Source organism: Platalea leucorodia (genome assembly GCF_965183815.1).
Source record: "Platalea leucorodia genome assembly, chromosome: 2".
NCBI lineage: Eukaryota > Metazoa > Chordata > Aves > Pelecaniformes > Threskiornithidae > Platalea > Platalea leucorodia.
The window spans coordinates 71,951,307-71,969,537 of NC_138824.1; the positions used below are offsets into that span (position 1 = coordinate 71,951,307).

Below are 18,231 nucleotides of genomic sequence, written 5' to 3' on the forward strand. Positions count from 1 at the left end.
AAATAGAAGTGCCATTCATCATTATATCATTTAAGAAATGTTTTCAGAGAGCAGATGCCAGTTAGTGCCAGGTGAAGTCAGATGCACGGCAAAGCTTGGCTGCCGGCCATTTCCCAGCAGTCACATCTCAACTCAGACTGTGATGAAGTTTCTGTGGTTATACCTTTTGCTTTGTTTTAGACTAACTTTCAAGCCTTTGTTTCTACTTTATCAGTTATTTCATCAAAGCAAGGAAATGACAAGTAAATACCTACACCTTCATGAGATGAAAGCTTGTTTTTGCAACCGACTTCTCAGACTCTCAGTTCAGGATGAAGCAACGAGTCACCTCATTCAAATGAGGCAAAGCCAATTACATTTTAAAAAAGCTCCACTGACGAGTCATAAAGAATCACCCAAGTCCCTGGAAGAGCAGCCCTCAAACTGTCCAATATGGACCACAGAGAGGACAAAGGCTTCTTCAAAGTGAAATGCAGACAGTGCCCGAGGAGCAGAATGCTTCCGAGTACTTGCCCATTCCAGAATTAGCAGCTGCTCACCATTTGCACTTGCACTACTTGAGCTAAGGAAGTTCACAAACTTCTACAGTGCAAGTCCACAAATAGTCTTTTCTGTCCTTCTACACAAAATATGTATGTCACCAGTAGAGAACAGGTTATTACCAATGCCAAAAGACTCTGCAAGCAATTACGTATGAGCTCACTTGGGCATGCTTTATTAGGTGAACCATTCCCCATGCTACAGAGGAAGATGACTGTTTCCGCAAAGTCCCTCACAATTTCTCCTAGAAAAACTTCTTCCCAAAGTCCAGGCTGATACCATCATGCTCCATTATCAGTCTAATACTGTAGCCAATACTCTAATACTCTGGAATAGTAAACTGCAGCAAATTAAGAACTGCTGACTGTGCCATTTCGGTCACCCCTGCCACATGACTGGCAACTGCTACAAGAGGGGCACAAGGTAACATTTGGGGTAGGAAGCATTTCAGCTGTCACAGTGTGATCTGCCACTGAACAAATCAGCAGCCAAGAAGCCAAATTACACGTTAGGAAAATAATTTCTTCCTGACCCTACAGGCAATTGAAGCTCCGAAGGCTGATTATAATAGTTATTAGTCAAACTTTAAATGTTATTAGCATGCTCATGGCCCAAAAAAGGAAAAGGATGAAGATTCATAACCACAGATATCAAGGCCAGAAGAATCAGTCTCCTTTCCTCCTCACCTAAGCTGAACAGAATGTTTTCTTCTAAGAGGTATACACAGATCCCACTCAGCAGAAAACCTTTATCCTTTCAAGTACCTGGCAAGAAGCAAATTTATCAGATTCATGAGAATCCATGCCAATTTCAGTCACTCTCACTACTAGGACATTAAGTGATTTCAGAGTCAAATTTCTCCAGCTTCTAGCTTGCATATCCTGGTTTCCTCTTTTCAGACAGTAGGTCACTATTAACAGAACTGATATAAGCAACAGCAAACGCTAAAAATACTCTAAGTTTCATTTTCTGTTTGTTTTCAATTTACAGCCTTTAAAATGCAACTTCTTTGCTTAAGTCAGCTTTTCTGTGAAAAGCCCATAAAAGATATCAGAAAAAGACTATGAATGTAGGTCTTTCCACTTGCTCCAAAACACCTTTTTCTACAGAGAGCATTTTCTAAGCTTTTCCAAACTCTTCAAAAAATGGCAAAACAAAAACCACCACCATAGCCCTATAACCCCTGCCCCACAAACCATAGCTTTCTGGAAGAGTAAAAACACTATTCAGTCATTATTACCAGTAGATTTCTAAATGCTTTCCCCTGCCCTTTCCAACAACATCACAGGGATTGATGGCAAACACCTAAAGTAATAAAAACGGAAACAATAGTGGCCTAAAGAGATACCAAACTCACTTAAATTCCTCAAAGCTGAAGCAGCATCTTCTCACAAGTTTACATAGCTAGCAGCCAAATTTTACTCAAACACATTCCTATTTTAGTTGTCTCTGGTCCAAGCCTTTTATATTTTAGCTTAAAATAAGAAAAGCACAGACCTATAAAGCATCAAGTAACAAGAAGAAAATTTTAAAATCCTACACTTCTCCAAAGTAAACCGGAACTTAATATCAAAATTACTTTAGCCAACACCAGTCTTTAGATATGCCTGAATTACACATAAGAGATTAAATTTGCATGTAATGCGAGACCACTGAATAGGCCAAGACTCTTGATGCGCAACAATAAAAAAAATTCTCCATGGTTCACAGGTTATGAGGCCTACTCTGACTGAGATCTGATTTTTAAGGTGGCTTTGCAAATTTTTCTTTCATTTAGCCACTGTCAATTTCTCAATTTCAATAGGAATGTATACTCTGGCATATATGCTTATAAAAACACTATTCTGAAATATTACTTAGTTCTGGAACAGCTACCCCATAACACAGTGCTTTCATTTATCTTTATGTTAATCATCATTGTATATCCTCTTACATGCTTGTAAGAACTGTTTTCTCCCTTAACTCTTGTCTAAACCAATTTTCTAATTTTCATATAAGCTGTATTTATACAATCCGGTATCATCTAGTCTATGAATTTTCTCCAAATTCTGGAAATAGTGTTCCAACTTACTAAAATAGGGCCAGATGGATTAGTTAAATATCTCCTAACTTACACTAAGTCTTTTAGAAGTCCAGTTTCTAACCCTTTGTCTTAGCGACTAAGCTCACTTCAAGGTAACTATAACCACATGAGCCAATTACAATGTGCTAAATGTCATTCACTTCTGTCTGTTGTAATTACAGCATTTGTATCACTACAAGCTAAACAGCACAACTAAAACTGGATGAGTTGGTTTTAAAGCTTGGACTATGAATTAACTGCTTATGCACAATCACACAATTTCAATCATCCTGAACAGTGGAAAACTGAGCAGAATGTGAAATACAGGCAGGTGGCTACAGAATGATAAAACAACATTATTACAAAAGGGAAGTTACATTGTAAAAAATTAAATACCACACAGATAAAGAAAAACAATATTATGCTGTAATGCAAGCAATCGTTTTTATTGGCTTCAAGAATACAAAAGTCCGGTAAGCCTCAAGAGAAACACATCCCAGTTCAGTGTTCAACACAATGAAAGCTGTTTAAAGAAAGGTCTGTTCTCCAAGATGGGAGAGTCAATGTAGCTATCAGCCTGAACTTCTGCCTATGTCCCAACAGGCGACTGTTCACTTGAAATGTAAAAGATCATTCTCTCATGAGCCAGCGAATCTCAGGCAAGAGGCTCCGAGAGAGAATCACCAGCCAGCAGGCTTCCCTTCCAGCTAAATCCTCTTGCACTCACATAGCCAATTTGCTTGTTTCTTTTCCAGTAGTCCGTAACAAAGGGAAATTAATAATTTTTCCAACAGACCTGAGGAAGAGCCATTACAGCCAAGACAGTAAATACACACAAAGTAGTAAAGATCACATGCAAAAATAACTCACTTTGAAGTCTTTTTACACAGAAACATATTCATTCGTTTTCTTTATTAAAACCCCTAATTACCATCCCTCAAAAAGCCAGCTTGCCAAATTTTTATTTTCTGTTTACATATTAGAGAGTTGAAATAGAAACATACCTAGATAATGCATTTTAATCATCATGTGAAATAAAAAAGCAATATATTAAGTTAAATAATGAAAAGATGGAATTTTCATTAAAAACCTCATTTTGTACTACTGATTATAAAAAATTATTTTTATGACTTTATACAACACGTACTCAAATAAGTTCATATGCACCAACCTATGCCTAAGTTAATACAAGTTAAACAAAGACAGTAGATCACTTGCACTGCAATACCTGAGCGCACGACTCACTATTCCACAGCAAGGGGGAAAAAAAAAGTCAAATAATTTGTATTTTACTGCATACAACAGCACAAATTTGAGTGTATACACTGTTACCCAACTAAGTCTGCATATAATCTTTCACTTACTCGCGTCATTTCTGACTTTAGATACAAGACAAGCTTCTTTACACAGCAAGGCCCTTTCCTAGTAAGGAGAGCCGTCACATTGCGTTCATCCACTCATCTCTCTTCCCCTCAGTTAAGGCTGATAAAGATTTTTAGGAATTCAGTGATCAATTCAGTTTTTAAAGCCAGCCACAAAAGAGAAAGTGACAGCACAATTCTGATTCAGAGCACAGGCCCTAGACAGACGATGAAGCTACCACTTAGTCTGAGAAAGGAAGAAAGTGGGTCTCCGTCCTGAAGACGGAGTTCACACATCTGGCTCACGACAGTTGTTTCACACTTTAGAAGATGGTGCAACTGCTTGAAGGTTTGTCTAACAGAGTTTGCACTGATTGGATGTGTTGTGTAACAGATACATCCTTGTAATAAAACTATAGAAACATACCTAGAAACAAAAAAGCTCACTGAAAGTAACACATACTACACTTCGCAGTCTGCTTTTATGTAGTTATTTTTCTAAGAAAATTACTTTAGATTATTTTAGATGGACAGAAAAAAAGAATCACACATAACTCAAATACTTTTATTCTCAGATGCTTATTCTGTACTCAGCCTGTATTTCTACTTTACAGAAATTTGCATTTTCATCCACTTCTGCTAGAGCGATTTTTATTTTAATCTGACTTTTTTGTAATAAGAGTTTAAAAAGTTATCTGCCATTGACCAAAATGGTCTATTTCAGATGGTAGCAATAAATAACATAAAACTTCACTTTAACAAAAACAAACAAACAAAAAAAACCCAAATACTACTTTAGAAGTTGCTAGATGCTTTAAAATACCTACTAAAAACATTTGCTTTAAGTTGGTGCTTTACTTTTAAACATGTCAATAATTTCATTTGTTCCTCCAAAGACATTTAATTGCTGGCTCCAAAATGCTTCTCAGAAAACAATACCCAATTCCATTTTTTCATGAAGATTTCATAGGAGGGTATGAATGAGAACACTTATTTTTAAATAAATTTAAAAAAAAAAAAAAAGGAGAAATAATTCTCTCATCTGGAGGAAGACTTTAGCGCACTTTATTTTTAGGCCAAAGAGAACAATACTTCTGACACTCATGGAAACTTCTCATAAATCATTTAAAGAGAGGGGAAAATTTAAAAGGAAGTTAAGAGAAACCCAGCATCTGCAGATAGCATCCTTGTTTCTGGCTTTGGGACATACAAATTACGCCTTTTTAGTCTTTCTAATGATGGCGATTTTAAATATTTTAAAATTTCAATATGCTAAATTAGGTTATACCTCTATAAATTTGTCATTATTGAGCTTGTACAGACATAAAATTAATTGGAACTAGCCTCAAAAACAAGATAACCTGTCCTGCAATGAGAGACAGGGAATGCAGCAGCCCCTCCAAACTATTCTTAAATCTTCATCACACTTCGGTTCTCAAATTTTAGATCAGAAACTTCTAATTGTGGCAGTTAGTTTTACTACTCATGTAGCACTGCAAATTGATGTGTGCACAGATAACATGGACTTGTTGGAATTTTAACCTTTTCAGCATATAAAACATTTAATATGTAGTTTACAAGAAACGACAGTCAGTTCATAGATTCTGCGGCCTCAGGAGAACAATGCATTACCTGACAATAATTGTAACTATTATCACTAATATCAGCCTTCCAAACTTGCACTCTTATGAAATTAGGCACTGAACAGACCCACGAAACCCACTTACTCAAAAAAATGGATTGTGCCGACATAGTGCAAAGACCTACTTAAAAGGTACGTCCAGGCTGATTAATGACCTTAATAAACCTATGGAGAGAGCAAGAATTGTTCTCTACACTGTAGAAAAGAGGAAGGAGGATGGGATTTTCTGAGTTTCCAAAAAACCCCCCAGAACAGGAAGACAACAGCACCACACAGATACCTCCCACCATCTGCATGTCTTGCTGGCAATGTGAATGCAACCAGGCAAGAGCTACAAGCTTATGCTCTGTGGACGTTTTCAATCCTTACTCCTACCTTGTTACCTGCTACAGAGGATGCTTTGCATCACGCATCTTAACCAATGTAATGACACAGAAACAGTGGCCTACTGAGTGACAGAGTTCTGCTCTCCTCCCTGCCCTGATCCTTCCCCCCCCCCGCCTTTTTTTTTTAGTCACTTATCAGAGTGGAACCCCATGAATTTACAGCACAAGGGAACTTGGACAACACATTAATTTAGATTTTGCTGCATAACACTTGCAACTTGGTTAAGACTAAATTACAACTGGAGAGGGGAATCATTGGGAGGGAGGAGCACAGTGTCTCCACCTTCTCTGTGCTCATGTGGCAACTGTTACTCAAGTGCCCACTGGAAACAGCTATTAAGCCTGGAGGACAAGTAAAAGAGCAGCAAGATAATGCTTAATCAGCTACCATACAGTCTATAAATACAAGGATCGAAGGTCAAGAAAAGGTAGGAAAAACCTAATGTTAAAGCCCTAGTGTTAATGATGTGGCAGTAATGCTACTTATTGTTTAGCAAAGCAGCCTGTTGACTTGCCATGTGGGAACACAAACCAGCAGAAAAAAGCTGGCTGCAATGTCTGATAAAGCCAAAAAAGAAATGGGTGGAGAACAGCAACTGCAGCAAGTTTTGAAAGAAGATAAAATATAGAGCAAGAAAAATGAAACAAAATAGGGGAATTCCAGTTTCCAATTCCAATCCAAAAACACTAGTAAGAGATTAAAGGTGCAAGTAGGCATATGGAAATGAAATGCTGAAGTATGTTTAACGGCAGAAATTCAATTCAGCTACCCAAAATACCTTGGAAGCAGTTACCCCTCAGAAGTAAATAAACAATCTCTTCTGGTCAGACTCTTTCAGAAACCGCTACGATGACCTAGGCTGACACCTGGTGCAACACAGATCACAATTTCACCAATAATTCCAAACCTTTAGGCTTAGTCACAGAATATGGAGAGACATCTAATTCTGCTTTAAAGACTGCAACCACCCCACATCACTAAGTTGCCCCTTAACTAAGACAACGGTAAATTATCTTCACTCAAAAATACCTCTCCTTTCTACTTTGATATGTCTAGCACCAAGTCTCAACCTAAATATGCACACATTTCCTAGATTAAATAGTCCTTCAGCATTAGATTTTTCTTCCCAATACAGGTACTTTTAAAGCACAATTAAATAATGCTAAATAAATACATCTTTTATTCAATTTCTGAGTTCCTTACTCTAATGTCTTTTCCCCTAGAGAAACTCAATTTAATGAAAGGAAGAATTCACGGGACTCATCAAGTACTGGAACTCTGACCAAATTTTCCCTTATGAACTGGAAGTTTGTCCTTTCTCCATCAGATAATGGTATTCAGTAGTACTAATTGGTAGAATCTTCACCTGTGAAGATTCAGTCTCTGGCAATGAAAACAATCACTCCTTCAGCATCAGATATAATCAGGTTTCCCCAAAACCAAGGAATTTATTAATCTTTTCATGATTTTGGAAGATATGGTTTAGCCAAAGCTATTTGGGCAGATCATAACTTAGTTAAGCTACATGAAAGGCAACTGATGAGGTATATGATAATATAAAAGCAGCTATATCATAATATAAAAGTTCCTCACACACACACCTTCCTTATCTTCTTATATTTAGGATCAATAGCTTAGAGGGCAAGAGCAGTCTCAGTGCTTTCTATCACTGAATTAAGTAGCAGGATGGCTGAGGGCAAGGGTGGCACTAGATAACGGTCATTTCTGGTACCTCTAGACTGCCCACTGCTGGCTCCGCTGACGGCAGTTACACACAGGTCCAGGACACCAAAGCAAACATACGAGAAGGAAATTGCTTCCAGTAAGGACCAAGTACTCCATGTCCCCTGCTGCAAGAAAGGAACAGCCAAACTTGGCAACATTTACTATCCAGATCTCTCAGTATTTCCTCAGATATACGAGTTGCACAGATTGTTAAGTATTACTTTAATACATCTTGTATATTAACATGTCAACCACAATCCAATTTATTGTCATATTACCAGCAGCTGGCAAAGATGGAAACTAATGGCTACATTATCCTTTGCATGAAAGATGGGATACAAATATTCCTGTTGAAACAAATTTTTCAGGAGAAAGAATGAAAACTAGGGGACAACTAAAGCCTACGTGATGCATGACTACAGAAACAAGGAATGGCCGACAGGGTCTTTTTTTTATTCTGTGATCACATTTCCTTAGTGATGCAGCATCACACAAAACTTCCTGGATCCAATTACAACTCCACTTCTATCTAAATTATATCTAAATTACTACTACCATAGCACTGATTTCACCATGGAGTTACACAGAAACCCAGAATTCTCCTGTCCTTGGATATTCCCACCAGTTGCAACAAAGTTATCGCAACTTCCAACCCAGTTTTTAATATCACGGAGGAGACCCAAAAAACAGAAACAGAGCAATTCGGGGTGGCAAAGACCTTAAGATGTCATCGAGCTCAACCTTCTGCTGAAGCATGGCGAATGCTGAATTTGGACGATTGTTGCTTAGGCTTTCATGTAGCTGGGCCTTGAAAACCTCCAAGGTCAGAGATTCCACAACCTCTCTAGGGAATCTGTTTCAATGCCTGACTGTCCTCATGATGAAATACAGTCTCATTATGTCAAACCAGAACATTGTAGTGATCCTGACCAAAAGATCATAATACATTGAGGAGTCGGTGATCCATGCAAGAGCTTGCTTGTGTGGGCCCATGCCTGTGCTGCGCTGCATGTAGGGGCTGGCTCTCGGGCCCGTGCTGTGCTGCAGATACCCGCTGGCTGCAGGATGAGCTCAGCCAGCTCACTGTAACAGGGGAGCCTGCAGGCAGCTCCCACTTGGTAGCTGCAATTATGCCACTTGGGTGGCCTTGCCTTTATCCAGAAGTGCAGCTACAAGTTCTCGTGCGAGCGTCCTTTCTGCTTGACAGGAGAAATTATCAGTAGAGTTGTCTTCTTCTAAGGAATCCAGCAATAGCTTGAAGGACCAATATGGGGTAACCCCTTCTATGGATGGAGTCTGCACAGTATGTTGCACATGGACTAGAGGCCTGTTTGATGCTGCACAACTCAGGGTTCCTGGCATCAAAACATATATAAGATTATCTATACTATTCTCTCTTTATAGTGTCAGCTCTCATAAATAGCATTTTCTATGGTATTTTACAGTGTCCGAGTGCCTTTCTTACTTGGATCATCACAGACCAGCACCTCCTGGTACAAAATAAACTTGCCCTGTTTCACTTTATGACCATTGTCTCTCAGGCTCCTGCCATGCATCTCTGAGGAGCCTGGTTTCATTTTCTTCATAACCTGTACTTTGATATTGGCAGGCTGCCACGAGGTCCCTTCACAGCCTCATCTCCATGCAGCTTTGGGTCCCTCAGCCTCTCTTCATAGGTCATGTGCCCACTGACCATCTTCGTGGCCTTCCAGTGGGACGATAGAGAGCAAAACTGGATGCAGTGATTTAGGTGTGGTCTATTAAGTGCTGAGTAAACAGGAATAATCACTTTGTTCAGTCTAGCGACTATACTCCTGTATGCTGCCAGGGTACATTGCTGAATCACATATAGCATTTCCAGCTTGTATCCCCTGCAAGTGGTTATTCTGTCCCACATGAAGGACTTTCCATTTGTCCTTTTTGGATTTCATGAAGGTCCTGTCAGCTCATTGCTCTGTCCTGTTTAGATCTCTCTGAAATGGAGCCCTGCCCTTGAGCACACTGACTGCTCCCCAGATTTGGTACACTCCAACTCCAGATCAGTGACAAAGATATTAAGCAGGACAGGTCCCAGAAGAGAGTCAGGAGGAACTCCATGCAACCAGCCTCCAAGGTAGAGCACGAACCACTGCTGGGAATAAACCAAAACCAAACACCCTGCAGTTTATCTAGTTGCTTGGATAGTTTTTATCATTATCTACAAATTCCACCTGCAAATATTTGTAGAGGACTTTGGTGTAAATCACTGATTCATTAAGACTTTTTCTGTATTGCTAGGTGATTTCATATTTATTTACAAGCTTCAGATAACCAGTTTTTAAATTCACTTAACATACTATATCAACATCTCAAATGGGGGACCCAAAAAGCCCCTAGTGGAAGCGGATGTCATGAAAAATAGCTGATTTCTTTACTCTATCTCAATATCAGTATCTTCTATCATCTTCAATCTGAGCCAGACATTTCTAGTCTGCAGCTTATCTATTACAAAAATAAAGAAATTTCATAAGCCAGTCACATCAAACTATGCTGAAGCCATTCAATTTCACACTGAGGAAACTATCTTGAGATATTTCCAACAGAGTACGCCTGTAAGGAAACGAGAAAGCTTTCTGTTTCCAAAAGCTAAAATTCCCTCTAAAAATCTCCTCTCTGAGAACTTCTCTCAACCGATTTTTTTTATTCACTACCACCCTCCTCTACAAGGACCCCATTCTACTTCAGATCTATGGATCTAAAAAGTCAAGTTGATGAGCGATGGGTATATAAAAGGTTTAGTGGAAACAAGTGTTTCAAATTGTTTAAATCAGTATCACACTTGTCTACAACTTTGTCTCCTATCATCACTCCCTCAAATGGTGATTTAATCTGTTTAACACCACTATTAGCTGTACTTCCTGACTTAAATAACCTTAAAAAAACCTATAACCCAAGGTTGTTTGGGATTTTTTTAAGTAACTTTAAAAAGTCTGTGCACATTCTATTACACCAAATCTGTACAGGCCAAGATAGATCTAGATGTTCAACTGAAAAAAACCCTCAGATAAGCCTTAAGGCATCATTGTTAAGACAAATTGCTTTATGAAGAATAGTTAATGGATACATTGGACAAATAACTTTAAAAACCTCAGCATGTTGTATTAGAGTCAGCTAAACAGTTCTATTAAATAATATTTGCTAACTTCATACAGTACATAGACAGAATGAACTGTTAGGGACATAGTTTCATTTTCCGTACACCTCCCTCAACAAAATTTCATTCAGATATCCTTAAAACCAGTTCAATAACTACAGTAAAACTCCAGTTGTTCTTGGATGGTTCTCTACTGCTAGGCATGCCAGGCAGTAGGAGGAGAGGTATTAAAAATGCCGCTGTGATAGTCTTAGTGAGAAGAAGACAGACCGAGTAAGTGTAGCAGGAATATCTCAAACTCGTGTAAAACTCCTCAATTTTCTTTCTCCTTCTCAGAGAGTGGAATTACATTGCAATCCTTCAGCTCTTTGCTATTTCCCCATTACATCCAAGGTTATTTTTAAAAACAGAGAGAGTGCGCAGAAGCGCACACGCTCCTGGTTTAGTCCCTTTAATATTCCAGAGTACAAGTTATCCAAGCCTGCTTATCAGAAAATGTAAAATACAGATTTTAAAAAGCGTTAAATGCAGATGCTGCATCACATCTTTGCCACAGTCAGTAAATCACTAATTATTCCATGTAGACAGTTCGGGAAACAGATATCCCACGTTCCTGCATCACACATTAAAATTTTACCAGCTGCCTCTAACAAACCCGTATCCAATGCAGGATTATGCTTTGCCTGTATTTATGACTAGAAAGATAAATACCTCCCCTTTAACTCTCACGGTCATTGGTTCCTTTGGTTTCCTAAATCAGGCACCTACGTTTCCAGTTTACAGGCTTTACAAAATGGAAAAAGGGAAGTTGGTGGCAAGAATTACTGCCTCCATATCCAGACTGTTTAGTAACAATTCCTCCGTGTAAGAAAGGTGGGCGAGAGTGAGCAAACTAAGTTGAACTATGTTCCTATTTCCAAATTCATGAGCTAGATTACTAATGCCAAACAAGTCAATCGCACAGTAAAGGCCATTTCAGCAATGCATTGATATACTTCCTAAGCAAGAAGAAATTCTGTATCCTCTATCTTGGTATTAATAATTAAAAATGCTGAAATACTAACAGAATTTTTTAGAAAAAACAGAAAGGATTTTTAAGATAACTGTAGTTTAAACTCCAATTTGGCAGCTACCACAGGTGAATGGATCAAATCAGTTGCTTCCGTAGCAAGCACCCAGCATGCTCACTTTTGGAACTACAGAATAACGCAGGCTGGAAAGTGACCCCAGAGGCCTCCAGCCCAGCCGCCTGGTCAGAGCGGGCCCAGTTAGAGCAGGCTGCTCAAGGTATTACCCAGTTCTGAACACCTCCACTTATTATCATAAAGAGTACAGATTTACTTCAAATGCTGTCTTTTGAAGAAAAAAAAGACACCTCACAGCTCATCTTACACCCAGGTAAGTTCATGCTGTAGACTGACAAAGTCAGAGGCACCACACCGGACAGCAGTTACTAGCAAGAGAAATAAACCAGATCTTTATTGACTTTTATTCTTGCCGAACCCACAAACACAGGAACAAACCAAACTGGTTCTAGCCTGTGCTTCAGTCACACAACTTTTACTGCTGGTTATGCATGAACCACAACATCCACCATTCACTGTCAAACTCCCAGCTCATTTACCAAGTTGACAGTTCGAGGGATTCTTTATACTTGTAAACTTAGTAAATCTCATCATGGAATCCTAACATGTATCGCTTTAAGCAGAGCAGAATTGGGTAGGTTTTGAAATAAAGTGACACACAGCAAACATCCAAGCTTTACTGCAAACAGCTGAAATTTTAGCATGCACAAATGTATCCAAATGACTCAAAGTAACCCATATTGCAATACTGGCAACCAATCACAAAAATCACAACTGAAAGCTTTAAATAAAGTAATGCCTATAGACTTCTGCAAACTTTGGAGGGGCTTCATCATGTCAGGCACTACACAAATACATAGCAAGTTCCTTCAAGAGTTTATGATCCGAGTCCCTGGACTGCAGCAGACTATCCTTCAATCGACCTCTACAGGTGAGGGTACCTCAGTCTGCCTGACGTGTGCAATATAACCGGAGGGAGGAAGAGGTGCAGAGGAGGGAAAAATCAACCATTTCGAGATTACACAGAAGGTCAGAGAACATGGGGGTCTCAACTTCCTGTCCATTGCATCACAATTTTTCCTTATATTTAATTTAGCCCAAAGACTCTGCAAACAAGTATCAGACCTTTCAATCCAAGCACACAGTTAATATTTATCATTCACGAGAGCAAAGACATAGTGCAAACTTTATGAGCTCTCCCATACTTAAGTTTCAAAAACACAGTGAGACAGCATGGTCCATTTTTATTCACTGTGTTTTCCTCACACTGTTCATGATTTTCATGTGCTACTTCAGCTGCTAGAGTGTTTTCAGTTTGATTGAGGTCATTCTTTCTGGAACATTAGCATTAACATAAACGATAGCACATTTTATATTAGTTCTGACTGCAGGATATGACAAACAAGCAGTATACGTGAAGAGTTTTTTATAATGTTATTTTAAACATATAAACTTTCTCCCACATCACCTTCCAGCATTACTCTACATTCAATACTCGTATGAAGTGTCCCGGATTGCCATTTTAGATATAGGTAAAAAGCAAAAAGGAAAAGCTACTTGCCTGAGATTAGACAAAATGACAAAAAAGGAATCGGAACTCCAGCATCCCAGTGCACTGTTCCAATGATAACACCTCCCTTCAACTCTTCCATGATTATTTTAGCTATCATTTATACTCAGTAACTATCTTAGTTTCTAGGATGTTAATAAAGAATATGTCAAGCTTTAGGAAAAAAGAACATTCCGCATTTTCACTGACCTACCTGGTATCAGATCTTAGATGTTTAAATAGAAAATTTTCCCAGGTCCAGCACTAAGATGTAACCTCAAAAGTTACAGTTAGGGATTGAACCTAGCCTAACTATCAACCTTGCTCTAATTGCACCAATCTTATGAGCAGGTGGGTAGGTAAGAGAACTATCAAAATCATCTCAACAGGCCTCCAGCCAGCTGGCCAAATAAAAAGCAATTTAAAAAAAAAATTGCTGTTTTATAAAACAAAGGAGTTTTTTTAATATAAATAAATATAAATGAGTATAAATAAAGGAACAAGCACAAAACAGTTGTCAGGTTAAAAAAGCATGCTGATGTTAGACATTTGTCGTCAAAACATAATACGAACCATGAGGTTTATAGCATTGCTATGGCTTCCTTCAACCTGAAACCCAGAAGGCTGTTGTGTGCCCCCCTCCCCCCCCAAATAAAAAATAAAAACAAACCCAAACCAAAGAAACAAAATGAAAGCAAAACCCACAGACACTCAAATATACACTGAAAGTTGTCCTTAATCCATGTGGCAATACAGAACATGATAATTACACCAGGAAAGGGTGAGCCCACAAAAAGCCTGAAAAACATACGTATTTAAAAAAGAAACTCTTAAGTTATTTTCACCCCTCCTAAATGGCAGGAGGCTCTTTGAGACTGAATGCAGAATTTTTTTCCTGCCATATCATTCTTTTGCTATGGGTTCACAGATTTTCTAAGTGAAAAAAACAAACAAAAAATTTTACAACATTCTCAGTCTTACTCATTCCTCAGCAATACAAGGGTACTGAGGACCCAGCTAGACAAAAAAAAAAAAAAAAGTCATACATCAGTGTTTAGTCTGAAATTGATGTTTAAGCTTTTTTGGCTGGTCCACATGCAGTTTTCTCTGCTCTCGTATTTGTTCAGATACCAGATACTTTCCACAAATTCTACTTCTCTAGCACAGAGAGAGTGTACAGTAATATCGCTGTTCCCCCAAGTTTGATTTACAGCTTGTATACACAAAGAATTTCAGTTTTGCTTTTTGCTGTTAGACAAATGGCAAAGCTGTTTATATTACATTTTTACCCTCTAACTCTTTCACTAAGATTGGGGACCAGAAGCAGTCTTGTCAATCTGGAATACTCCAGCATCAATCTTCTTCCTACTTGTGACAGCTCCATAAAGAACTGCCTACTGCTCCGTCTCCATACAAGCTTCTAGCCAGCATTACTCTTCTGTGCATGGGCTCCATCTTTCCCCCAGCTTCTCCTCACATACATGCCAGGTAAGAGGAAAATAGTGTCTTTCACCTTCATTTTTCAGTTTATTCTGTGATATTCTGATTATTCATCTCTCACTCCTATCGTTCATCTGAGTACCTGCTTCTATGCATTTTTTTCTGTAGCAACTTCTCTGGAATATATACTGCACTGTGTCTTACTACAGTCGCCTTCGACTCAGCAGTGTAGAAATAGCACAGGAGCAAGAATGTACAACCTCGCTTCTACTCCCTCTCCACAGCTTCCTTCCTGCAGCTGTAGCGAAACATGTATGCCCACATTTGGGAGACGGAAAGGATATTCCTAGCTATTTCCTTGCTTCCAGATTATTTTTTTTAAACTGTGTCTTACTATGTTTAACTTGACACAACCTGGTAGAAGCTAAGGCGCTGAAGGACAGAGCCTGAAACACCCTCCCCTCCTTTCTTCTGAACTACTGTTTCATTTTGAGCTCCTACCTTGGCCTAAAGGCCCGCTGTCCAAGCTGGTCCTTCCTCTTCTACGCTCAGTTACTGCCCCTTGCAGACTGGCACTTAGATTGTAGTTTAAGATCAGTGGCACTGGATCTCACAAGTCACTTTCAACTTTGTCTTGCTTTAAAAACTCCACTGTTCTTTTATCCAGGGTATAAACAGGCATTGCACTCAGCAAAAGGAAGACTCCAAGACAAGAGTTTTCAATGTGTGATCCACAAATGCAGATCGGCAAGGAATTCTTTTAAGGGGTCCATAAAAGATGAATTTAAAACAAAAAACAACAGCAGAAACCCAAACCACCAAACCACGACTTATTAGTGAGCTTATGTGTACCACTCATAGACTACACTCAAGCAGCAGAACACTTGGAAAGAAAAATGAGTGTCAGAAATCAGAAAAGACTGAAAAAAAAAAAAATCCATGTTCTGTATCAGAATCAAATTCACTTTTTGAAAATGACAGAAGTGTTGCTGGGATAAGTTTTAAGTAATAAGACTATCAATAGAAGGAAATGGTATCAGTACAAACTATTCTATTTTCTTGTTCCGTTCAAACTCTATGAACCTAAGCCTGCCTTTGTTTATCTAGGAATGCCAAGGAAGTCCATAGAGAAAAAAACAGTACCTCCTTCACAAGTGAACAAAGCCAGACCATGGCCCCAGCTGTCACAACTTTTAGGGCATGAATCAATTCCATCATACCGGTATATGACATCACTAATAAAGCTTATGAACTCATATAAGCTATTACCTGTAAAGGAATGCAATCAAAATCAGAGTTAAAAATAGGTATTTCTGAAGCATTTAAACTTTTCTAGTACCTCAAGACACTACAGAATGAACCGACAGACTTAAAAATTCTCACCACTCTAAGAATACTGTATCTTCTTCACACTGTTTTCTAAATGTTAAATTCTCTGAAGACAAAGGCAAGTGAACAAGAGTGGCTGTGACTCAAAATTGATTGCATTTTTTGTCACCCTAATATCAACATCATCATATTTGTAAAAACAAGTTACCAGGAAATTACTCAAATTGAGCCCTTCATTAGAAAATGAAAGGCATATCTACATTTATTGATACATCCATTATTAGGATGCATTTCTTACCTCAGTTCTGGTCTAGAGATATGACTATAGCCTCCTCGCTACACTCCTATTCCATACCCTTCTTATTCTTTTTTTGTTCTTATTCTGTTTCATCCTTTCAGACCTCATCTGGCCTGATACATTTCAGTCTCCTTCCAATATACCCCCCTCCAGTGCAGCAACTTGCTTGAAAAGTAAATTCTTGTGTCAGCCGAAGTAAATCTGTTTTGCCTACTTGTGTAATACATTACATTTATCTGCTGCTTTTTAACGCTGTCACACAGCCATACTTTTAAGCAGACCATGAGTCTGCACCTTGGAAATGCCTGAAAGCCGTTCTCAGCAATGCTCCAGAATATGCTTAGGTGTTTCGCTCGGGGCTTTTTTTTTTTCCTTGTCAAACCACAATGAAAAGACAATGTGCCAAAATCAAAGACATGAGGAGTTAAAAAGTCCCCCTCCGACTTTCACTAAAGTTTGGAGAAAGCGCCATCGACCCCGCCAAGGCGTCAGACACCTGTCAAAAGTTCGGGGAGGCGAAGGGGGTCTCGCTGTCACTTCCACGCGTGCATTCCGGCCCTTTCTCAGGCAGGTTTGCCCGTCTGTTTGGCTTGGCTCCGTCTCCTGCTGGAAGCCTGCCGCAGGGAAACCAGCTCAACGCGAGAAAGCCTTTTTTTTTTTTTTTTTTTCCTTCCCCCTCCCTCTCTCCTTTTTAAAGGGCAGCTCCAGCTCCATCCCCGCCGCTGTCAGGGAGGAGAAACCCCGCCAAGTTCGCCCCGATCCCAGCGACCCCCCCGCCGCCAGACACACGGGCAGAGGCAGACCCGCCGGCGCACCCCGGCAGCCGCAGGGCGGGCAGCGGCACCCGGCGGCCCCGCCGAGGGGGAAGGGGCGGCGAGGCCGGGAGCCTCACCGGCCGCCCCCCCGCTCCCCGCCGCCGCCGGGGAGCGCGCGGGCCGCGGCGGCCAACGGCCGCGCCACGGCCGCCGGAGGAAGAGGAGGAGGAGGAGAAGGGGGGGGGGAGGACAAGAAAGGAAAGGGAATCTGGGTCTCACCTTCCTTCTCGGCCCGGGCCGTGTGGAGGAACACCGCCAGGGCGAAGCGCAGCGCCGCGCCCCGCCAGGCAGCCGCCCGGCTGCCGGCGCGAGGGAAGGGGGAGCCGGGGCAGCCGGGGCAGCCGGCGGCGGCCGCCGCCTCCCGCCGCGCCGTCATCGCGCTGCCGCAGCCGGTGCGGGTCCGCCGTGTCTCCGGCCGGGCCGCCGCGCGCGCGCGGAGGAGCTCGGGGAGGGGAGGGAGGGAGGGGCGGGGAGGGGGCGGGGCGGGGCCGGGGGCGGGCACGCCGCAGCGCCCTGCGTCTCCTGAAGCGTGGGCCACGGGCGGGGGGGGCGGGGCTATCAGGCGAGGGCGGAAGCCGCTGCCATTTTAAGTGAGGGCAAGTTGCCCCTTTCCCCTGTCCGGGGCAGAGAGTTGGGAGAGTGGGTTGGGTTGGTTTATTTTTTTTTTTAAATGTGACTTTAGGTCTTGTGCAGGTGTTCCTGGTGGGGTCACCCCGCCTCTTTAGTACTCCCTTCTCCCCGTCTCTTGAGGGGCTGGGGTGTCGCCCTCATTGTTTCCCTACGGAGGGCACCGGGGCTTCTCCTGCCCGCATTCAAGATGGTGGCGGGAGGGCGACCGGGCGCGGGGCCGCGGCGCGCTGGCCAG

The 18,231-nt window shown here is 40.8% G+C and overlaps 1 protein-coding gene across 5 annotated transcripts in view; it reads right to left on the reverse strand.

Moving 5' to 3' along the window:
- Positions 1–17,765, reverse strand: part of TMEM131 (transmembrane protein 131) — a 103,627-nt gene extending 85,862 nt beyond the window's left edge. For 3 of the 5 annotated variants that reach the window (XM_082304719.1, XM_082304718.1, XM_082304722.1), the window contains exon 1: positions 17,586–17,765. In XM_082304719.1, the coding sequence (XP_082160845.1) occupies positions 17,586–17,742 (157 nt within the window). In that variant the 5' untranslated portion in view covers positions 17,743–17,765. Of the gene's footprint in view, positions 1–17,047; positions 17,223–17,585 lie in introns of those variants that run through there. The other 2 variants (XM_082304720.1, XM_082304721.1) reach the window with 2 other exon arrangements.
- Between the last annotated feature and the right edge of the window lie 466 nt (positions 17,766–18,231).